At 45.2% G+C, this 24540-nt stretch overlaps 1 protein-coding gene across 1 annotated transcript; it reads right to left on the bottom strand.

Annotated features, from left to right (window-relative positions):
- Positions 1 to 392: 392 nt before the first annotated feature.
- Positions 393 to 23918, bottom strand: LOC101946118 (keratin, type I cytoskeletal 19). Its single transcript, XM_024100785.3, has 9 exons — positions 23795 to 23918; positions 20318 to 21724; positions 5757 to 5839; positions 5134 to 5290; positions 4130 to 4291; positions 3895 to 4020; positions 3532 to 3752; positions 1663 to 1709; positions 393 to 658 (listed from the first exon to the last, which is right to left on the bottom strand). Exons 2-9 carry the CDS (start codon positions 20750 to 20752, stop codon positions 561 to 563), a joined length of 1329 nt encoding a protein of 442 aa, XP_023956553.1. The 5' UTR covers positions 20753 to 21724; positions 23795 to 23918; the 3' UTR covers positions 393 to 560.
- Positions 23919 to 24540: the final 622 nt, after the last annotated feature.

Genomic DNA, 24540 nt, shown 5'->3' with positions numbered 1-24540 from the left:
TCCGGTGGCTGTCTGAACTTAGAGATTTGTTGGGGAGTTTTGTTCACTCTCCCCCAACGCACACACTTCCACAACACACACTCTGTCTCTGTCTCCCCACACACACATGCTCCCTGTCACACATGCTCTCCCCCTCCCATCACACACTTCTGTTGAAAAGCAGCTGGCAATCTAGTAGGATGTCCATGGGCCCACGGAACGATGGGATTGAGAAACCTGCAACATGTGATGCTGTCTCTGCCCCATGAGGCATTGCAAACCCTTCCCAAAGCACCTTATGGTCAGTTGCACAGTGTATAGCTACCCACAGTGCACTGCTCTCTGTGTCAATGCAAGAGCTGCTAATGTGGATGCACTCTGCTGATACAAGGAGCATACTATGGACATACAAAAGCGGTTTAATCAAAGCATTTTAATTAAACCAGAGTAACTTTTGGCGACAAAACTCTGCAGTGTAGACATAGCCACAAACAGTCCAATCCAACTCCCACTGAAGTTTAATCAAGTAATTTTTGCCTTCAACTCTAAGAAGTTCAGAGGCATCTCCCTGCTGATGCTGCTTATATCTTCTCTTCAATCTCTTTGGTCTCGGAGGAGACAACTTTGCCATCAATCACCTCCTCAACGACTGTCTTGATCTTCCTAATTTTATTTATTTCTGGAAATAAAATTGCAGAGTGCTAATTAAAACATGTATATTAAAAGAGTAATACGTTTTTAATGTTTACTTCAGTAACTAGCTCTATACTTTTAGTTTTCCAGCCTGTTAAGCAAACATATTTAGAAGGACTCCCTTAATCCCCCATTGGCATAATCAAGAGGAACGTCAGGAAATTCGAAACACATATGAAAAAGAAAAGTTAAAATACTGATCGTGTATAATTTTGCTCTTCAGTTTAACAGTGGGTTTAAGAATGAAAGTGCCATTTATTGTAAAATAGATATGAAGCATCTTCTTAAGTGTAAACGATATGCTAATTTCAGTCTGAACTCAAAATTCTGGGTTTTCAGGTGTCATATTAATAGAGTGCCTGCCAGTCATAGCTGGGGCAAATGGAAGAATACACTTCCGGGTGTTGGAAAAAATCCCTCCTTATGGAAAAGAACAAACAAAATAGTACTGTTTAATTCATGTGTGGGCTGAGGCCAGTTCCAGGGTGGAAGTGGGGGAATACCTATGTAAAAGGGAAGCATCAAGGACAATGCATGTGATTTCTTGAAGAATATACAGCTGAACACAAGGAGGCGCCAGTCCCATAAGTGTGAATTTGTAGAGATGACACTAGTAGCTTCTTTTTTGATAGTAAATAAACTCTCTTTCTTGGTGTACAGAACATGGTTTCTCTAATTACTGAACATCCTGCACATCACCCAGAACTTTTTACAGAACATTGTTTTGAGTCTTTTATTCCTCCTGAGCATGTTTTGGTGCTTGGGTTTTGTACAAACGGAATAGTTCTAAGGTGCTTTTAACAGAAACATTACATTGAGAGTTCTATAGTTAATGGAATTGGCAATTTTGCCATAAGATTTCACTGATTTAATATTTGCATCTGAAAGACTTATACACCTCAACTTGTTTTATATCAGCGTAATTCATTTTAATGCAAATTAGTAGCAACCAAATCTAAAAATATGAAAACAAAAATGTAAGTGACATACCTCTCTCGGGCTCTTCTATAGTAGATATCTCTGTCTGGAAATGTCTGCTAAATATATGAATAAAACATACTTTGTAAATAAAGGTGCTTATTACATTTAAGAAATGTTGAGATCACTGATCTTTGTACCTTTAATTTGTTCACTTAAGCCCCAATACAGCAAGGTATTTAAGCATGTGCTAACGTTGTTTTTCTTGTTAAATTCCTTGGATTAATCTCACTCAGTTCTACAAACAGTTATCTCTGGGGGGAATGGAACAAAGCCTAAGTAAATGAACTTTGTGTCAGGTACTATGATGGGGCTTGATGGATACTGAACCAATTAACTTCTTTAGCAGCCTCTCGAACAGGGATGGGCAAACTATGGCCTGCGGGCCGGATCTGGCCCACCAGTCGTTTTAATCCGGCCCTCGAGCTTCCGCTGGGGAGCCGGGTCGGGGGCCGTTCCGCGCGGCTCCCGGAAGCCGCGGCATATACTCCCTCTGCCTTCTACGCATCGGGGAAGCCAAGGGGCTCCGCTCCACACGCTGCTCCCACCCCAAGCGCTGCCCACGCGGCTCCCATTGGCCAGGAACTGCACCTGCGGATGGGGCAGCGTGCAGCAGAGCCACCTGGCTGCACCTCCGCATAGGAGCTGGAGGGGAGACATGCCGCTGCTTCCAGGGCCCGCTTGAGGTAAGCGCTGCCCTGAGCCACGCCCCCGTACCACAACACCCTGCCCCAGCCCTGATCCCCCTCCTGCCCTCCAAACCCCTCATCCCCAATCCCATCCCAGAGCCTGCAGCCCCAGCCAGAGCCCCGCTCCTGCACTCTGAACTCCTCATTTCTGGCCCCACCCCGGAGCCTGCACCTCCACCCCAGCCCCAGTTTCGTGAGCATTCATGGCCCGTCATACAATATCAGATGTGGCCCTCAGGCCAAAAACTTTGTCCACCCCTGCTCTAGAATGTCCTCTCTGCAGCTGAATGTGGTGACTGACTGTCTGTCAGCAGGAAAAAGAAGGCAGGACTCCTTGAAAAGTCCCTACCACATTTGTGTTATGAGGAATGGAATGGAAAAGGGAGACAGACTTACCTGAGAGTAGCCAACGAGTCAAAAGAAAGTGGCAAGACCAGTTGGGGGCATTGACCCACCATGTGCACCAGGGGAAAGGGGAGGGTATTTTTACCCCGTACATTCCGGAACACACACACACACACACACTCTCTCTCTCTCTCTCTCTCTCTCTCTCTCTGTCTTTCAATCATTGATCAGCAATAGTTATTGCAAGGAGGTGTGACAATGCAGTAATGGCTGCAGCCTGCTTTACTAAAGAGTGCCACATTGTTTTCAGACCCACCTGCCAAGTCCCAGATTGTCCCCATCCCCAGTCCCCATGCTGCTTTGCAGAGATATCCATGGTGCAAAGGATAATGAAGAGCGCCCTTGTGCTACCAATCAGGTTTCCCCAGAAGCTGAACAGTTCAGTGCCATAGTTTGGAAGAGACATGTTACCATATGCAACAAGGGTACTTGTAATTGATCATTTCACTGTTACTTTTTGTGGGGGAAGCATTTGTACTAATTTTTTTAAATACAAATATTTTTCTATTTTAGAGCATAATTGCCTTCTCACTTTGCTTGTTTGTCTTTGACTTTCATTCTCTTTAGTTTCAGCCAGACTTAACACCACCAGTAAAGTAACCAGTGCTGGCAGGATTTTAGTACGCAGAAGCATCCTTTATCCATTCATTTTATTGAATGCAAGTGTAATTCAACATCTGTCCTCTTTTTACCCCTAGGCAGCCTTTACAAAGAGTATTTAGGATAATTGCTGATTTGCTATAATTCTGAACTAAACAACAGACTTCACAGATACTCAGTTCCTTACCTACTATCCTCTCCTTCCAGTAGGCGTCGGTATGTGGCAATCTCCATCTCCAACCGTGTCTTTATGTCCAGGAGAGTACTGTACTCAGTACTCTGGCTCTGCATGTCAGCTCGAAGCTGCATCAGCTGTGCCTCTACATTGCCAATTGCAGCCTGTATCTGGGCAAGTTGTGAACCATAACGTGCTTCCATCTCAGCCAGGGTGTCTTCTAAAGCCTTTTTCTACAGAAGGTGAAATTATAGAGGACTTACTTATTTGTGTTTTAAAATTATGTTTACATTGAAAGACCTTGTAGTGCCTGTGTTTATCCAAACAACTATCTGTTAAAGATATTCCCGATGTTACATTTTAGATATGTTTTACCGTACTAAGCTGGGACTGCAGTTCTATCTCCAGGCCCTGGAAGGTCCGTCTCAGATCTGTGATCTCAGTTTTTTTGGTTTGCAGTTGTTCAATATTAATAGCGACTTCCTGGTTCACTTCTTCTGTCTGAAATACAAAGAATGGAAAAGAAGGTGTAAAGGCAGTGAAGTTCAATTTTAAATCTAGACTGAACTCCTTGTGAGGTGCTGCTGTTATGTGATCAGTGAGACTTTACCTGTTTATCAAAGCGGTCTTTGGCCTCTTGACGATTCTTTTCTGCCATGCTATCATATTGCTGTCTCATGTTTTCCATAATCTTGGCAAGATCAATGCTCGGAGCAGCATCCACCTCTACATTAACTGTGCCACCTAACTGTTTACGCAGTTCACCAACTTCCTACAAATAATAATGATTATAGATAATTCTATATTTATGAACATCAGTTAAGCTTTTAAATAGGAAGAGAAATGTGTAGTCATGTTAAGACAGAAAGACAGAAACAAATTAAAAATGCATAGAAATAGGAGAGCTATAAAAGTAATTCCTAGGCCTGAGTAAGCACCTTTCTTCAGAGACTCTCAGTCACTTTACAAATATTAATTAAAGCCTCACAACACCCCTCTGATGTACTATTTTCCTCATTTTATGGCAAGGAAAACTGAGATACACAGAGGTGAAATGATTTCCTCAAGGTCATAGTGAGCAGTGTCAGAACTGTGAATAGAATGCAGGAGTCTTGGCTACCAGTTATCTGGTTTTGCATGTAGTGGTGGCCCATAGAACCAAGGGATATTCTTTAAAGGAAGACCATCACGCCTTAATTTTCAGAGCCTCTAAAATGTCATTTTTCTACACAGTTAGAAAGAATGTAGGTATTAAAAAGTGAATACTATAATTTATGATTGCTAAGAGGAATCATTTTGTGTTATGGATTGTAACAAAGGAGGCCTAACCTATGTGAAAGTAACAGGCTTTCTGTTAGCAACTAACAGAGTAGCAGGTTAATTCCAGATTTCAGTTATGTGATCCTACCTCTTGAAAAGAACGGGAGAAACCAAGATTGGTTAACAGTCATAGTTTTATCTTTTCACTTTATGTCTCAAATTCTAAAGTTTATGTTTTTTCAGATTAACCATGGAATTTTCATTATTCTGAACAAGATTTGCATGTGTCAAATGTTTTCTGTATGTCATTGAGAAAATGTGTGAATTCTAAATGAGTTTCTCTGCTGCTCTCACCTCTTCATGGTTTTTCTTGAGGAAAGTCAGCTCTTCATTCAGACCTTCAATCTGTAGTGCTAAGTCTGACCTTGTCAAGGTCAAGTCATCAAGGACTCTGAGTAGTCCAGCAAGATCATTTTCCACATTTTGTTTGATTGCTAGCTCATTCTCATACCTGGAAAAGAAATGTTCATTCCAGCATCATTAATATGTAATTACTAATATGCAATTAATACGTAATTACTATATTAATATGTAATTACTTATATGCTTTACCGTGATAAGCTAGGACTGTAGTTCTGTCTCAGAGAATCACTAACTATTACTGTCTCAGTCTGCAAATTGCCTTTTTACTGACTCTTTAGGGACAAACAGTTTAATTGTCAGTTTTAACTCCAATAACTTTATTACCAAGACAAGATATATAAGTGTATCTGTAGGGTTTCTCTATAGGAATAGGGCAGGTGGGATGTATGTAATGTATCTGTTTTGTATTACTATTCAATTTCAGTGATCTGAAGCGGTTCAGTTTCCTCCTAAAAAAACCCCACATTTCCCAGAAGACCCCGCTGGCTTTTAAAGAGATCACTTGACTGACAGGAGTGGGGAGGAGATCACATTAATTCATCATAGAAACTTACTTCATTCTAAAGTCATCAGAAGCCAGCTTGGCATTGTCGATCTGCAGGAGAAGCCGGGCATTTTCCAGATGTGCAGCACCAATCTGGAAAAGAAGATGATAGATTGTCAAGTAATCTGGAGTTAGCAAACCAAACCAATATTTAAATGTTATAAAAATAACTTTGGATGACATTTTAAAATATGGAATCTGTGCCAGCAATCAGATTGTTCTGTTTTCAGAAAATTTTCATATCTAGGCATATACATTTCTCTCTAACTTATGGTGTTAAGGGAAGAAAATCTAAGGTTATCTGTACACTTCGGAGACTACACTATATGTTATCAGCATAGCCCCTTAGAGTAGATGAAGCCTACATTGACAGAAGGAGTTTTTCTTTCAGTGCAGGAACACCACCATCATAAATGTTCGTTATGTCGATGGATGCACATTTCCATCAACATAGCTATGTCTAGACTCAGGGTCAGAGGGTTGTCAGCATAACTGCGTTGTGCTGACTCAGGGGTGCAGTTTAACCTTGAGTGATGTAACTATGCCAATAACTTTTCCGTGTCGATCAAATCTAAGTAAAAGAATCTTCCAAAAGCAGTGGAAGGAGAAAGCAAGGACTCTGACATTTCCTTCCTTCCCTGCCCTGCTGAAGTCCCTCTCATTAACCGTGTGTTTAGAAGTCTGTGGGTCTACATAATGTGTCAAGCCTCATGAGAAGTATGGGGTCTGGGAGCATCCACTTTGCATCACATGCTCCACTCAAACACTGGTGGTTTTCTGAGAGTATTTAGTGCTGATAGAAGCAAGAAGCAGGATTAACTCTCCTCTGTGGCTTCTCTTCCCCTTGGACGGAGAAAGTGGAGCCAATTTACTAAAGGTAGGCAAGGCCCTTTTCACAAAAGACCTGAGATCAAAAAGGGTGGAACCTCATGGATCCTCAGACAGAGATAAACACCTACAAGATCTCTATCAAGCATTCTTGAAACTACAATACCGACTTGCTGAAGTGAAAAAACAGATTGACAGAGCCAGAAGAGTACCCAGAAGCCACCTACTACAGGACAGGCCCAACAAAGAAAATAACAGAACGCCACTAGCTGCCACCTTCAGCCCCCAACTGAAACCTCTCCAGCGCATCATCAAAGATCTACAACCTATCCTGAAAGATGATCCCTCACTCTCACAGATCTTGGGAGACAGACCAGTCCTCGCTTACAGACAGCCTCCCAACCTTAAGCAAATACTCACCAGCAACCGCACACCATACAACAAAAACACTAACCCAGGAACCTATCCTTACAACAAAGCCCGATGCCAGCTCTGTCCACATATCTATTCAAGTGACACCATCATAGGACCTAACCACGTCAGCCACACCATCAGGGGCTCGTTCACCTGCACATCTACCAATGTGATATATGCCATCATGTGCCAGCAATGCCCCTCTGCCATATACATTGGCCAAACTGGACAGTCTCTACGCAAAAGAATAAATGGACACAAATCTGACATCAGGAATCATCAGATTCAAAAACCAGTGGGAGAACACTTCAACCTCTCTAATCACTCAGTGACAGACTTGAAGGTGTCAGTTTTGCAACAAAAAAACTTCAAAAACAGACTCCAAAAAGAGACTGCTGAACTCGAATTAATATGCAAATTAGACACAATTAACTTAGGCCTAAACAGAGACTGGGAATGGTTGGGTCATTGCACTAATTGAATTTTTTTCCCCCATGTTAAGTTCTTCTCACACCTTCTATGGGTCATCTCGATTATCACTTCCAAGTTTTTTCTTCTGCTGCTACTGATAGCTCATCTCAATTGATTGGCCTCTTACAATTGGTATACGTACTTCCACCTTTTCATGTTCTCTGTATGTATAAATATCTTCTGTCTGTGTGTTCCACTCTGTGCATCTGAAGAAGTGAGCTGCAGCCCACGAAAGCTTATGCTGAAATAAATTTGTTAGTCTCTAAGGTGCCACAAGTACTCCTGTTCTTTTTGCAGATACAGACTAACACGGCTGCTACTTTGTAATCAGTCTTTATGTGTATACATGGCTATGTGCTTCGCCATGCTCCACAAACTCATTTTCATGGGTATAGGGGCAAAGATGTTGGTTTCTCCGTTTTCTCTACCGGTGGGTTTAAACATGAAGGAGAGTATATAGACCATAGCTAGGATGGTTCTCAAAGCTGATAAGAATGCAGGCAGGTCAGTAGCGGCAGTGAGAACTTGTTACTGTATGGCATGAACAAATGCCAGATGGAATGAATAAGACCCTGACTGTTTAAAAAACCCAATCAACATTTGTGCAACCCTGACCTGCACACACTCAATCTCCAATGCGCCTTCGCAAGCTTGATATCTCTGCACACCTGCAGTAGCTGTGTGCGCATGCAAATTAGGATTTGTGTGTTCATTGCAGCTGTGTTCACTCAGATCAAGAATGCGCATACTCATTTCTTCAAGTGCATTTTTGAAAATCTGGCTTTAATTTAGTATCAGACTTTTGATATAATATAAAGTCTTTGTAATATAGTTATTGGATCTTTGTGTCTGCTCCGAAACCAAGAATTCAGGTGTGCCTTAATATTCATAAAGCAGGAGGAGTCCATTGACCACTCACAATGCTCTATTTCATCCAGAGCTGTCTATGTATTTTCCATGAAGTATATCTTTTTTATTGTTGACATTTTTGTCAAGAAGACAAAGCAAATGAAGATAAAAAAAAACATTGAAGCCCAGATTAAGTTAAGGAAAAAGATGTCCTAAACATTGAACTTCTAGTTCTTCTTCGAGTGCTTGCTCATATCCATTCCATTAGGTGTGTGCGCGCCGCGTGCACGATCGTCGGAAGATTTTTACCCTAGCAACACCGGCGGGTCGGCTGTGGAGCCCCCTAGAGTGGCGCCTTCATGGCGCTGAATATATACCCCAGCCGACCCGGCGCCCCCTCAGTTCCTTCTTACCGCCCCTGACGGTCGTTGGAACTGTGGAGCGCTGCTTAGCTGTTCTCCACTCTCCCTAGCTTAGTTCGTTATTCGTAGTTATAGTTATAGTCCTAGTGTTTATAGTTAAATAGTTCAATAGTTTTAAAAGTTATCTAGTTGTTATAATAGTTCAGGAGATTAAGGGGGTCGTCTCCCCCTTTCTCCCCCGGCCGCGGGGCCGGGCTCATGCCCAACGCTCCCGGCTTCAAGCTGTGCGCCTCCTGCGCTAAGCCTATGCCCACGAGCGACCCGCACGACTCCTGTCTGAAGTGCCTGGGAGAGTCCCATCAAACAGATAAGTGCAAGATCTGTAAGGCCTTCAGACCAAGGACCAAGAAGGAGCGGGACTTTCGGCTCCGGCAACTCCTGATGGAGGCGGCACTTAGTCCGGACGCTCCATCTACAAGTCAGGCCCCGGCACCTAGCACCTCGGTGCGCAGTGCCCCGGCGGCACCGGCCATGACGACCACGCGAGTGGCGTCAGATGAGCCTTCCCGGCACCGGACCTCGTCGGCACCGCAAGCACAGCAAGTGCCTCGGCGCCGGTCATTATCCCCAGGGCATAAGAAAGCCCATAAGACGGGGACCTCCGTGCCGAAGACGCTGGCTCCCCCAGTGCCGGGGGTAGAGCCGCGTACGCCGGTGGAGCACCGGAAACAGGTGCCTCCAGCACCGTCGACTCCGGCGCCGAGGCCGTTGAGTCCGGTGCAGACGGCGTCTCCACCGAGGCCGGCGGTGATACAGTGCCTCCCGTCGACGCCAGAGACCTTCGCGGCGGCGAGAGACTTAATAGCTCTCACGGAGCCGGCACCGCCTCAACCACCGGCACCGACGGCACCGTTGCCTCGCCCGGTCCAGGCGAGGGGGAAACCTGCCTTGATGCGCCCTCCATCGCAAGGGCTGGAACCTCGGCACCGATCCAGGTCCCGAAGCAGGTCCCCACGCCGCTCGCAGTCCCGGCACCGAATATCACCTCGGCACCGGTCGTACTCGCGGCCAAGATCTTCTTCGCGGCACCGCTCTACGTCTCGGCACCGCTATGATCGTCGGCACCGATCAACGTCGAGACGTAGTTCTCGGCACCGCTACGGTCGCCGCTCGACGTCGAGAGGCCGCTCCCGGTACCGGGCATACTCCAGGTCCTCGTCGAGGTCCAGATCCGACTCCCGGCACCGACGAGGTCATCGGCACCGGTCGCGGTCCCGGCACCGATCGCCGGCACCGCGTGGAGATAGATCATCTCCAGACCGGCACCGTGCGGCACCGCAGCCCACGGGAATCGTCTCGACGCTCTCGGCACCGCCATGGCCATCGAGATCGGGGTCTCGCTCCTCGGAGGACCTCTCGAGATCGGCATACCCCCCTCAGGGGCAAGCCGAGGAACAGGACTTGAGCCATTGGCAGAATATAACAGAGGACCATTCTCATGGCCCATCTCACTGGTCGTTTTGGACCCCGTGGGCGTACCATCAGGCGCAAGGGGCTCCAGTTGCTTCGACCTCTCGCTCCGGCCACTCTGTTAGAAGGGCCCCGGAGTCCACCATCTCTCGGCCTCCGCCAGGGGGCATGGAGGCTTCCGTGTCCGCACTACCTGACGCCCTGGACTCAAGCGCAGGTGATGCTCCGGCCCAGGAGCAGGGAGACCAGGACCCTCCCTTGGATCCTGTTCCACCGGAGGCATCTTCCTCTTCCTCTCCGGATGAGGCAGTGGCGGGCACATCGTGCACAGGTCCACCTCCAATAGATCTTCGGGCTCACCAAGATCTTCTGCGTCGGATGGCCCGTAATATGGACCTGCAGGCGGAGGAGATAGTGGAGGTGCACGACCCCATCGTGAATATCCTCGGAGCGGATGCCCCATCGAGGGTGGCGTTACCCCTGATCCGCACAATACAAGCCAATGTATCTACGATATGGCAGACTCCTGCCTCTATTCCACCCACAGCGAGAGGGGTGGAAAGGAAATACTTTGTCCCGTCTAAAGACTACGGGTACTTGTATACCCACCCCCAGTCGTGTTCACTGGTGGTGGCATCAGTGAACGCAAGGGAGCGCCACGGTCAACAGGCCGCAGCGCCCAAATCGAAGGAGGCTAAACGCCTCGATTTATTCGGCCGTAAAGTTTACTCAGCCGGAGGGCTGCAACTTAGAGCGGCTAATCAACAGGCGCTCTTGAGCCGCTATAGCTTTAACTCCTGGAACTCTATGGGGAAGTTCAAGGAGTTGGTTCCCCAAGAGTCCAGGGAGGAGTTTGGAGCCCTGGTGGAGGAGGGTAAGAAGGTGGCTCGGACCTCCTTACAGGCCTCCTTAGACATAGCGGACTCTGCTGCGAGAACCCTGGCCTCAGGTATCGCTATGCGGAGGATCTCCTGGCTCCAGGTTTCGGGTCTGCCTCAGGAACTGCAGCAAACCCTGCAGGATCTGCCCTTTGAAGGACAAGGGTTGTTTTCAGAAAAGACGGACTCTCGCCTGCAGAGCCTCAAGGACTCCAGGACGATCATGCGTTCCTTGGGGATGCATGTTGTGGGCCCTCAGCGCAGGCCATTTAGACCGCAGCCTCAGCGCTTCTACCCCCCCCCCGCCTCGTCAGAGACAGGACTCGACCCGGAGGCGAGGGCGAGGTGGTAGAAGAAGGTGGACCGGCCCTCAACCTGGTCAGAACCAGGGGCCACCTAGACCACCTTCAGGCCCCAGGCAGAACTTTTGAAGGTGCGGTCGAGGACGGCGCCCCAGTCATCCCACAGGATCCAGCCCCATCCTTTCGGGATCGCCTTTCCCATTTCCACCATGCCTGGTCCCTTATAACTTCGGACCGTTGGGTCCTTCGCACTGTGGACAGGGGATATGCTATCCAGTTTTCCTCAATTCCCCCCTCTTCCCCCCCTTCCCCGTCCCTCTTCAGGGACCCTTCTCACGAGCAACTTCTTATACAGGAAGTTTCCACGCTCCTTACTATGGGGGCCATAGAGGAGGTTCCAGTGGAGTTAAGGGGCAGGGGATTCTATTCCCGTTACTTCCTCATTCCCAAGTCCAAAGGAGGTCTGCGACCCATCTTGGACTTGCGCGGACTCAACAAATTCGTAGTAAAGTTGAAGTTCCGCATGGTCCCTTTGGGGACCATTATCCCTTCCCTCGATCCTGGAGACTGGTTCGCCGCCCTCGACATTAAAGATGCATACTTTCACATAGCAATTTACCCGCCTCACAGACGCTTCCTGCGGTTCGTGGTAAGCAAGGTGCACTACCAATTTGCAGTCCTTCCCTTCGGCCTATCCTCGGCCCCAAGGGTGCTCACGAAATGTATGGCTGTCGTGGCAGCGTACCTTCGTCGGCAAGGGATACAGGTGTTCCCGTACCTAGACGACTGGCTGGTACGCGGTCGCACCAAAGAACAAGTTCGAGATCACGTCCACAGAATAGTGCACACATTCAACAAGTTGGGTATCCTACTCAACAAGGACAAATCCACTCTAGAACCTACCCAGAGAATAGAATTCATCGGCGCGGTTCTAGACTCCAGACGTGCACAAGCCATCCTGCCAGACAATCGCTTTTGCACCATCACGAGCCTCATTCAAGGACTCAAGGCCTTCCCAACTACCACGGTGAGGTCGTGCCTTACCCTGCTGGGTCACATAGCTTCCTGCACGTACGTAACCAGGCATGCCAGACTTCGGCTTCGCCCACTCCAGACCTGGGTGTCATCAATATACCGCCCACATCGGGACAGCCTGAACATGGTGGTCACGGTCCCGAACTCGGTCCTGACCTCCCTCACATGGTGGCTAGACCACAAGGTGGTTTGCGAGGGGATGCCGTTTCACGCCCCACAACCCTCTCTGCACCTGGTCACAGACGCTTCATCTCTGGGTTGGGGCGCCCATCTCAACGAGCACCATACCCAGGGCCTGTGGACTGCACCCCAGATAGCCCTGCACATCAATGTTCGGGAACTGATGGCGGTGCGCCTGGCGTGCCAGGCATTTCTCAATCTCCTACGTGGCCGCTGTGTGTTAGTTCTCATCGACAACACCACTGCCATGTTTTACATCAACAAGCAAGGAGGAGCACGTTCGTCAATTCTATGCCAAGAGGCCATTCGCCTGTGGGACTTCTGCATCGCCCACTCAATCCATCTCACGGCATCGTTCCTCCCTGGAGTCCAGAACACTCTGGCGGACCGACTCAGCAGGTCCTTTCAAACGCACGAGTGGTCTATCCGTCCGGACATCATACATTCCGTTTTCCAGAAGTGGGGGTTTCCCCAGATAGACCTGTTTGCATCTCGAGACAACAGGAAGTGTCACGTGTTCTGCTCCCTGCAAGGTCGAGCTCCGGGCTCCCTCTCGGATGCGTTTCTCCTTTCCTGGAAAGACCACCTGTTTTATGCCTTCCCTCCGTTTCCTCTGGTCCACAAGGTACTGCTCAAATTGCGCAGAGACCAGGCACAGGTGATTCTGATCGCCCCAGCGTGGCCGAGACAACATTGGTACACCACGCTGTTGGAGCTCTCGGTTCAGACACCGATCCCGCTTCCATTATGCCCGGATCTCATCTCTCAGGACCACGGCCGCCTGCGTCACCCCGGCCTGCAATCACTCCACCTCATGGCGTGGCTGCTCCATGGTTCACCCAGGCAGAGCAGCAGTGCTCGCACTCTGTCCAACAGATTCTGCTGAGCAGTAGGAAGCCCTCAACACGGACCACATACTTGGCCAAGTGGAAGCGGTTCTCCTGTTGGTGCGAACAACGAACCACGTCCCCGTTACAGGCGCCTATTCCTCTCATATTGGAATATCTCCTCTCCCTAAAACAGCAAGGGTTGGCGATATCTTCAATTAGAGTTCACCTGGCCGCTATATCGGCCTTTCATCCAGGGGAACTCGCGTCTTCGGTATTCTCTAACCCGATGGTCGTTAGATTCCTCAAGGGCTTAGACCGGATGTACCCACAACAACGTCAGCCCGTTCCGACGTGGGACCTCAACCTGGTTCTCTCCAAGCTCACAGGTCCTCCATTCGAGCCACTGGCCACCTGTTCACTTCTGTACCTATCCTGGAAGACAGCCTTCCTCGTAGCCATCACCTCAGCAAGGCGCGTTTCTGAACTCAGGGCGCTTACATCCGAGCCCCCTTACACAGTTTTCCATAAGGATAAAGTGCAGCTCCGCCCACATCCTGCCTTTCTCCCTAAGGTGGTTTCTCCATTTCATATCAACCAGGATATATTTCTCCCGGTCTTTCATCCTAAACCACATGCTACTCGCCAGGATCAACGTTTGCATTCTCTGGACGTACGCAGAGCCCTGGCCTTTTATATTGACCGCACAAGGCACTTTAGAAAGACGACGCAACTCTTCGTTGCAGTGCCCGACCGAATGAAAGGCTCACCGGTCTCCTCACAACGCCTATCCTCCTGGATTACGTCTTGCATCCGGACTTGCTATGACCTGGCGGGTGTCTCAGCACCGCACCTTACCGCTCACTCCACGAGGGCCCAAGCTTCCTCGACGGCTTTCCTGGCGCAAGTTCCCATCCAGGACATTTGTAGAGCGGCGGTTTGGTCATCAGTCCACACGTTTACGGCTCACTATGCACTAGTGCAGCAGTCCAGGGACGATGCTGCCTTCGGATCAGCGGTTTTGCACACAGCAATGTCTCACTCCGACCCCACCACCTAAGTTGGGCTTGGGAGTCACCTAATGGAATGGATATGAGCAAGCACTCGAAGAAGAAAAGACGGTTACTCACCGTTGTAACTGTTGTTCTTCGAGATGTGTTGCTCATATCCATTCCAAACCCGCCCCCCGTCCCCACTGTCGGAGTAGCCGGCAAGAAGGAACTGAGGGGGCGCCGGGTCGGCTGGGGTATATATTCAGCGCCATGAAGGCGCCACTCTAGGGGGCTCCACAGCCGACCCGCCGGTGTTGCTAGGGTAAAAATCTTCCGACGATCGTGCACGCGGCGCGCACACACCTAATGGAATGGATATGAGCAACACATCTCGAAGAACAACAGTTACAACGGTGAGTAACCGTCTTTTGCTTGTGATTTGTGTCGCAATCTTAACTTAAATATTGATTTATGTTATTACAAACTATAACCCTGTCTCTACAAAGAATGGTACGTGATATTGTTGACATTTTGCCATTGTTTCAAGCTTATCATTTCCAGAACCGGAGGAAGAAAAAAGGAAAGAAAACTACAAACTTTGAAAGACCAGGGAAGAGATATAAGACATAAAATAGAAGGAAAAATGTAAATAACATTAGTGCATGTACCCACACATACATTATGTTTCAGTTTGTGTGTGTGTACACATGCACACATGCATATTTCCCTGCTTCTGGTGGATTTCATTCCCATCTCTAGATATGACTAAAGTGTTCCTGCCTTGGCTTATTTTTATTCTAGATCTTAGCTACATCTGAAGACCAATTAATTTTTTTTGCCTTCGGAATTCACCAGATTGCACCACATAGCAGGTGTTTTTTGTAACGATTCCTGGAGTGGAATACGCTTGGACTCTGTTACAAAGAAATTAGGGTATTATAAAATATATCTTGTAGGCTGGCCAAAAAGTATGATCCAGACCATTTGACGCTGTAAACAAGAAAAAAATCTCAAGTCCATAGAAAAATTAAAACAAACTGTGGGCAATGTTTAAGAGAGGCCTATCAAAATCTCAAGGCTCACATTTGCAGCTGAAAAAAAATGAAATTGACTGGGAACTGTGGCGGGGCAACGACTCACTGGCACGGCGCCTCCTGCTGGTCATCCTGGGAATTAGCTCTGTCCACTCAGGAGCACCCTCTGCAGACCGGTGTCTCACTTGCTGCTGGCCCCCATCCCTCCCGGACCCCAGTGCCCCTTCTCTCAGGGTTCTGCCCCCTGCAGTACCCCGCAGTCTCACTGGGTCTCCCTTCCCCAGGGAACCGCCAACCCCCTATCCCCACCTCGCCTCAGTCTTTGGCTACTGCCAGTCACCGTCTAGCCCTCGCTCACTGGGGCAGACTGCAGTATTGGCAAGGAGGGTTTGGACCTGCTGCCTCTGCCTACCCTTGGGCTGCCCCTCTACAACCCCAGTACCTTTTCCAGCCTTTAGCAAGGCCTGCAGCCTGGGGGTTTTCCAGGCCCGAGCTCCCCGGCTCCTCTGGCTTTTCCCCAGCCCTGCTCCACTTTAGGTACCCTGCTCAGCTCCCAGCAGCCAGATCCATCCCTCTCAACATCTAGAGAGAGACTGTCTGTGTGTTCAGCTTCTGGCCCCAGCCCTCTTATAAGGGCCAGCTGGGCCCTGATTAGGCGGCCCACAGCTCTGGCTGCTTTTCTAATCAGCCTAGCTGTCTGTGCTGCAGCCCTCTTCCAGGTGTTTTAGCCCCTCCAGGCAGGAGCGGGTGACCACCCCACTACAGGAACCCATTGTTATTAAAATTAAGAAGAGTGTTTAACAGGGCAGGCCACTTTTTGAAAAACGTTTGAAAAAGCTTCAGGACCATCAGAAACCATGATGTAAATGTTATATTAAATATGGTGTCATATATGTGAATTGATTCTTTCTATAGTTTCCTCCCCCATCATGTCATAATCTTGGGAGCCACACATTCGGTTATATTGTGGTGATATATTGACAAGGGAGATTTTTTTGCAGGTATATAGATGGGAGCTCATGAAGAATGCCTCTAGGTCAGATATTGGAGAGAAATGGGTTCCCTGTAAATGAAAGCTGCACCTAGTTTGCTCAGCATAGTAGTCAGAAAGCAACTTCCCTCTAGATCAGTGGTTCCCAAACTTTAACAGCCCACGAACCCCTTTCACTAAATTGTGACATCTCGTGAACCGCCTCCTAAAAATGAATATTTCCAGGGATTTAAGTTTAAATTTCCTCAGTGTGATGGATTCGCTTGCCTTGCTCTGCATAGCTCTTGGAAGTCTGGAACCACTGGAGAAAGATAAAGTCTCAGGTCTGGTTCGGCATCAAGTCTGTTTCTGTATTTGGTTTTCGGATGTGCATACGAGGAAAATGCTTTCTCGCATAAGTATGTTGTTGAAAATGGTAACAAAACTGCAGCAGCTTTTTCTGCCAGAAAGGGGTACTCGTTTCTTAAACTCAGCCAAAAGTTGATCAATGATAGATTTCTGAAACTCCTTTTCAGTTCGTAATCACAGGAGATCTCAATCAATTTCTCTTTTTCCTTGGTGTTTAATATCTGTGTTGAGAAAGTGGTATCATCAAAAGAGTTGCGAATTCAATCATTATCGCCTGACATAGCTGGAAAGTATTCCCTGAAAGCTGTGCAAAGTCCTTTTAGGTGTGCAATTATATTGGTTTTAGTGCACAGATCCAACTGAAGTTTATGTTCTGCCAGGAAGTCATGAAGATTACTGAAACACTCAGCTTGATTGTTTTCCAAACAACTTCTTCAGAACTGCAATTTCTTTATCAGGGATTTAACTCGCTCTTGCACATTGAAAACTGTTATATTGAGGCCTTGAAGAGATAAATTTAGGTCATTAATTCTTGAGAAAATATCTGCCAAATAAAGCTAGGCTCTCGGACCCAGACATTATTTTCCATACAGCTGGCAAGATGGAAAGGGTGGCTGTTGAAAAAAAACCTAGGATTTCCGTTCTAACCTCAAACAAGCGCACAAGGATTTTACCCCTTGAGAGCCATCTAACTTCAGTATGGGTCAACACACAGTCGTGTATACTACCCATTTCTTCGCAAAGTACGTGAAATATTCTGGAATTTGTTGGCCATGATTTTATGAATTTCACCATTTTCACTGTATTGTCCAGCACTTCCTTCAGTCCCTCTGGCATGCATTTTGTTGCAAGGGCTTGTCTATGGATGCTGCAATGAGTCCAAGAGACTTTTGATGCAACCTTTTTTGTTCGAGCTACAAATCCAGTATACTTCCCTGTCATTGATGTGGCCCCATCAGTGCAAATGCCTAGGCAATGAGACCAATCTATTTCCTTTTCTTGAAAATATGCATTAGTCAGATTGAAGATATCTTCTCCAGTTGTACGTTCTTCCAATGGTCGGCAAAACAACAAGTCTTCTTCAACCATACCTTCATTCACATAACGTACAAACAGTAGCAAAATAGCTAGATTAGCTACATTAGTTGATTCATCCAACTGTATAGCATAATATGGACTATTTTTCACTCTATGTACAATTGTGGTCTCTCCATTATTTGACATGTAATTAATTCTTCGTGACAACGTATTATTGGACAAAGGTACCATGTCAATCCTTTTTGCAGCCTTTTCTCCGAGCATGCAATGAACTACGTCTTTTATACATGGACCAATCAAGCTCTCTGCTATGGTATGGGCTTCTGATGCTTTTGCTACTCGGTAGCTCACGTGGTATGATGCTTTAAGGGCATTTTCATGATCAGTACTTGCTTTGGATATAGAACTGGTAATGTCAATTTTCTTCTCAGCTAATTTTCGCTTGAAAAAATCAACAGGCTTGTCGAGTTGTGCAGGATGCCTAGTTTCTAAATGGCGCCGAAGTAGAGAAGGTTTGAGGCTGCTGTTTGCTAGAACATCACCACAAATCACACACAGTGGTTTTGGATGTTCTTGATCACCAATGCATGTAAAGCCATATTTTATATAATCAGCGTCATATTTTCTTTTCTTTGTAAGTGACTTTCCAGGACCATCATGATCATTAGACTTAGATTTTCCACAGTGTGGACTTGAAGAAACACTAGCTGATTCCAGCGTCTTTACACTTTCCTTTTTCAGCCACTTATCCATTGAACTTGTGTACAAAAGTTCTAATAAAAATAACAGAGAGAGAGACTGCTAACAACCAACAAACTAGAAACTGAGAAGATTCACTCACTGAAGCAAATCAGCACTCCAGAGAGAAGGACAATTACTGAGACACCTTAACACTCCTACACTGGCTACAATGTGCTTCTGGCTGGTTTGGCTCGCAAACAGCTTTTCTTCCACCGAGAAAGGTGGGACAGGAATCTGAGCTGCCACCTGCACCCCACATGGAGTGCTGGGGTTCGGGGCTGCTGGCTCCCCCGCTGACAGGGGAGGGCTGGGGCTGCTGGCTGAAACTGCCCGGCCCCGCTCTCCCTGGGGCTCGGGCTGTCTGCCCTGCAACTGGGTCCCAGCAGAGTCCTCTGGCCGCCATTAATGAAATTTTTCTTGCGAACCCCCTGAAACGTTCTGCGAACCCTCAGGGGTTCGCGAACCCCACTTTGGGAACCACTGCTCTAGATCTACAATGAACTGGATTTTAAAATAAAGTTTAAAATCTTAATCCACATTGCTGAACATCTTGCTGTCAGAGACCATCTCTTTGGAATGTAATATTTGTGACACTGGCAACACGGGGGCCGATATGTAAAATTGTGAGACATTTTCCTTTACTGCTACTTTAACAAGTATTAATGTTTTTGTGTAAATAGTAAATGACAACTGAAATTACTTGGGGAAATTAGTGAATTATGAAACAGCAAAGAGAACTTGAGATTTTTAGATTTCCTCAATAAACAGCACCTCCCAGGTAACAACCATCTGTTTATTTACTGTTGTCCAGGTATAAGAGATTAGATTAAACACACACTCACAAAAGAAGAAAAACAAAGTCTGAAAGTCTGATGTGAAGGTGACAAATACATGGCAATCCATAAAGATAACCAAAATGCTATCTTTAATACTCCCTCTTGTGCATAGATAAATACAATTAATGGATGCTGGGAGACCTTTTTAATAGACAATTTAAGATGAGCTAAGAAAGGAATTTTACCATTTACACTAAATTTCCTGCCTTTTGTAGATATAAATCTGATTCTTAATGTCACTTTATCTTGGGTTTTTTTTAATTCAGTGATATTAAGAAAGATGTTATTTGTCATTGAATGTTTGGTGATCCATTCATATGTTGATTATGACAAACTGTAACAGCACTTTCAAAACCTTTAAAGCCTTCTCTGTACTTAGAACTTCTGAAATAATTTACATTAAGATGAAGGTAAGTGTCTTAACTTAGAGTGTCCGACCTTCAACAACATTGAGGAAAGAATTAAAAAGTTTTATATTCTCACAGTCCAATTGTGAGTGTGGCTAATTGGATAGGGCAATATAATGAGAGGCAGGAGACATGAATGCTATCCTCACCCCTACTCCTGGTCTGGTCTCTGACCTAGGCCAAGTGACTTTACTTCTTTGTGCCTCAGCTGTAAAATAGGGATAATTATATCTTCTCTTGGAAGCCCCACTTTGAAATCTACAGCTGAAAAACCCTATATTCTGTAATTATAGAAGAATTAATTCAGCCTTTATGATAGAGTTTGAACTGTTAGGTTACACATATCCATAGACATTTTTATAGCAATATAAAATGTGCAGTCAGTTTATCACATCACAATTTAACCTGCATCTTGCCAAAGTTAAATGGTTAATGAACCTACAGTGAGGCCACAGTGAATTGAAAAAAAAAAAAATTCTACGGTTAGCTGACTCTCTTCATTCTCTAATCATTGGAGTACAGAAGCATATAAAGTCGCAAAATAATGGATACTTTTATGATTTCTTACCTTGTTTTGGAGGTCTTCAATGGTTTTAAAATATGGACTGTGGTCATGCCTTGTAGTTGAGGAGCTATTTGCATACCACTCCCTGATCTGCTTTTCAAGCTGGGAGTTGGCTTTTTCTAGAAAATGCACTTTCTCCAGATAGGAAGCCAAACGGTCATTCAGATTTTGCATGGTCAGTTTCTCATTTCCAGCAAGCAGGATGTCACTACCACTGGTGTTGAGCTGAAATCCACTGCCAAAGCCACCACCAAAGCCTCCTCCATAGTTAGTGCTGGTGGAAATGCGGGTGCCATAGCCACCAGCTCCCCCATAGACACTCGGCGCCTGATACTTTCGGATAGCTGTTTTCCTGTAGGTTGAACCACTTAGACTGGGTGCAACAGGCTGGAAAATGGAGCTTGTACCAGTAAGGTAGTTTCGGCTCTGGAATGCCATTGGTGGTTTTTGTTTTAATTAAATAACTAAAGCACCACAAGATTCAGAGCAGCTAGAGTGGAGAGCACTGTATGCTTCTTGAACCTTTATACTTTATCTGAAAAAGAGGCACGACAGTTGTAAACTCCACCTCTGCTGACACACAGTTTAATTGGGTTCAACACCACCAGCTCTCAGCGTCTTGCCCCTAACACCTGAGTAATGTAATAGAACTTTAATTTGTTCATGTGTGCGCCAGGAAAAGTCCCCAGGTAGTGGGAGCATCTTTGTGATTTTTTTAGAGAAAAGGTAAACCACATTTAAGCTATTGAAAAATGTATTGCATTTTACCTGATACCACAGTCTCAATATCCCTTTTGAAAAAAAAAAAAACAAAGGAAATACTTTTACTCCCGATTTGTAGATTATGGTATAAAAAAAGCAGAGGTGTGTGTATGTAACCAGGGGCATAAAACTTGGTTAGAGTCAATAATATATTTCTACTGACAAGACAATAGTCACTGCCCGAGAGACTATTTAGAATAATAGTAGTATGTTTGTGTAAAAAAAAATCTAATCAGGCAAATGATTAGAAAGATTACTTTTGTATTTACCATGTTCATTTATTTTACAGTAAATGCAAAACAGCATTAACATTTAAAACAGACATTAAGCATTTGTGACATTAGCAAAGGTCAGGTATGTTACATATAAATATAATACTGGTTTTAAACAAGAAATCCTTACTATAATTTAAAATGAACAGACTTTCAATACACTTAAAAATAAAAAGAATATTACTTTGTCATACAATGTAAGTAAATGCAACTTAACTAACTGGGCAAGAGCATTTGAAATCTCATTGCTCACCTTCATTTCCATAGCAGCAATGGAGCTATACTGGGGATTAAGTTTAGCCAAGTTATTTTATCTGTAGACATACTTACCTGCCCAGTTTAGCTGGTCTCTAGCACTTTTTGCACTCTTGTGTGGCTGAAGTTAAAGTGAAACAAATAAGCTTTCATTAAATATTCTTTTCATGTTTTATATGCTCAACAGATAAAAGTATATGTATTAATTTGAGCTGTATTTGGCAACTACAATAGGTTGTACTCTGTGTATTAATGATTAACATTAACTGATTATGTTGGCATGTTAGTAAAAACCATTCTGCTTTTCCAGTGCACTTGTTTCCTTTATTCAAAACATTTTAAAAATAATTTGCTTAAAAAAAAGAATTTCTTTCCTCCAACCCACCCATGCACACATACGCACACACTGTGTCCACTTGGCTATTTTCTACAGAAAACTTGAAGATTTTAGACTCATCCCTGTCATTTGACAGAATGGTTTAGTTTCCAAATGTTAGTGATATTACCTTTCTCCTCTACACAGAATTGTTATATCTCAAACAAACAATTAACCCGTAAAGAAAGATAATATATTTTTGTATCATTCAGGACCAATAAAAACTTAGGTTAGAGTTCGCAAATTACTTAGGTATCTGGCATCATATGCACACTTTTACTTTCTTTGTTATAGATATATGATAAAAACAAAAGGTTTGTGTGCCAGTGACAAATATTTTCTAATTTGAAAAATGTATTTTTACTTGCACAGTTCCATTTCCGTTTATTTGAACTAAAAGAACTACTAACGCTGTTGCTGCTGATAAAGGAAGGCGGGGAAGAAAGGAATGTGGCTAGTGGGTTCAGGATTATGTGGATCCACTGACAACCTCATTTAGGGCAAATATGGAGACAGTAGCAGTGCTGTAATAGAAGCTATGTAGAAGTTGCTGCTGTGGTCTTGGCTTAAGAGGGAAGAAAGATTCTTTTGCCCCAGTATTGATGGAGTTCCCCTTTGTAAGGCCTGTTTTCTCTGGTGCTGTGCTAGGAACGGGGCGAAATTCTGGCCCATTGAAGTTAATGGCAAAACTCTCATGTACTTCAATGATGCCAGGATTTCACATCAGGATTTCTGCTTAAATGTCCCACTTCCATTCAGATGGTGAGTGATTCCACAATGAGGGTATAGGGTCTGTTTTCTACTTTCACTGCAATGTGCACACAGAACTATCAGGTTTCTATAGCAGGAGACTGACTGTCTTTTACATCCCATGATTAACCAATTACCAGAATCAGAGGGCCCTTGCTAATAGCAATGATCTTACTAGGTAAACTATTCTGTAAGCTGTACATTGGGCACAGGTGTTTATGTGCCAAATACAGGGAGATAAAGCTAGGGAAGAAATGGGTTATTGAATGAATGAATGAATTTTGGTGTTTTCAGAACATGTATGGCGTAGGTATGCACAGACCAGACAGTAGCTCTAGAACCTAAGGGCATTGCAGTTACTTTACCTTATTAAGCAGAACAGCAGAACAGTCAAGAAAGCACACAGGGCTTTCATAGTTTAAAGCACCTGTACCAGATACTGGTGTTCAAAGCTTGGCAGAGAAAGTGATGGAGCTTGTTAGTCAAAACAGTCTCCTTGTTTTCCTTTGGTTCCCTGGTGTGGAGAAAAATGGGTAATAAGGCAGCTTCTTGGAGTTTGTAGAAAGGTTTAGGAAATTGAGATAATCGTGCAATAAATTGTGATGGAATTAATTTTGTAATAATTACCTGGTCATGCATTAATCATGACTAGCAGTTCAGGATGACAAGGGTTAACACCACACCTTTGTGCAGTTGTGCATATATCTAGAAAGTGGCATGTGAAAAATTAGGTAATACCCTAGAGAATGCTATATAGGTTTTAATGAGTTACAAGGACATCATTCTATCAGTTGTTTCTGGTGACAACATAAACCAAAAGCGTGAAGCCTAAGATGGATGAAATCATCAGTAATTTGTTTGAGGAAGGAAGAGAAACTTTTCTTCTGTCAAATGGCAAATTTAGCATCAAAAAAGAAAAAAAGCAAAGGATACACCATTTTCTGTCTTTTTAAATTAACTTTGATAAACTAGTTGGAAAGTAAAACAACCAAAGACCTATTTGCTGCAGACCACAACAAGAAGTGTGAAGTGTTCTGCCTCAGAGGAGGATCCAGTCAGGGTTACCTGTCAGATGTCTTTCTTATCCTTTGGGCACTGGGACTGCTGTAGGCCTTCCCTTTGGTCCCTGTCATACTGATGGTCCTGAGGAAACTGAGGCAAGATCTAGGATTGATGATCATGATAGTCCCTGCACAGGCAAAGCAGTTCTGGTGTTTGGATATGATGAATCTCTCAGTGCAATCCCCAATTACTTTGCCTGCTCTGTCTGACAGAGTCTTACAGAACCATGGTCACATCATACACCCAGGCCCAATATTATTACATCTGGCAACCTGCATGCTGGCTGGATGACATCCACTGAAAGAAGATGGTCAGATGAAGTTCAGAACATTCTACTCCAAAGCAGGAAAGCCTCAACCAGACTTATAAACCTAAGTGGAAGAGGTTTTCTATTTGTCCATCTCAGCAGCATCTGTCTCCTTTGACATGACCCATTTCACCAATATTGGACTATGTGCTAGCCCAGAAACAATTGGGACTTTCTTATCAGTTCTATAAGGGGCCATTTAACATTACTCTGCAATCCAGGGCAATACTGTATTTTCTCACCCTCTTTATTCATGTTTTCCCCCAGTTTTGGAGCCCCCTCCCTCTTGGGACCTCCACATTGTAATAACTGGGTTGATGGTCCCTACTTTGATCCCTTAGGTGGCATAGGGAGCAGGTTTCTATCAGTGAAGACTGCCTTTTTAGTAGCTATTACATAAGCTGGAAGGGTAGGAGAGATTCAGGTCTTTAAGCGAGTTCCC

The sequence above is a fragment of the Chrysemys picta genome, chromosome 24 (genome assembly GCF_011386835.1).
Source record: "Chrysemys picta bellii isolate R12L10 chromosome 24, ASM1138683v2, whole genome shotgun sequence".
In the NCBI taxonomy this organism is placed as follows: Eukaryota; Metazoa; Chordata; order Testudines; family Emydidae; genus Chrysemys; species Chrysemys picta.
This window is presented reverse-complemented; position numbering and strand designations above follow the sequence as displayed.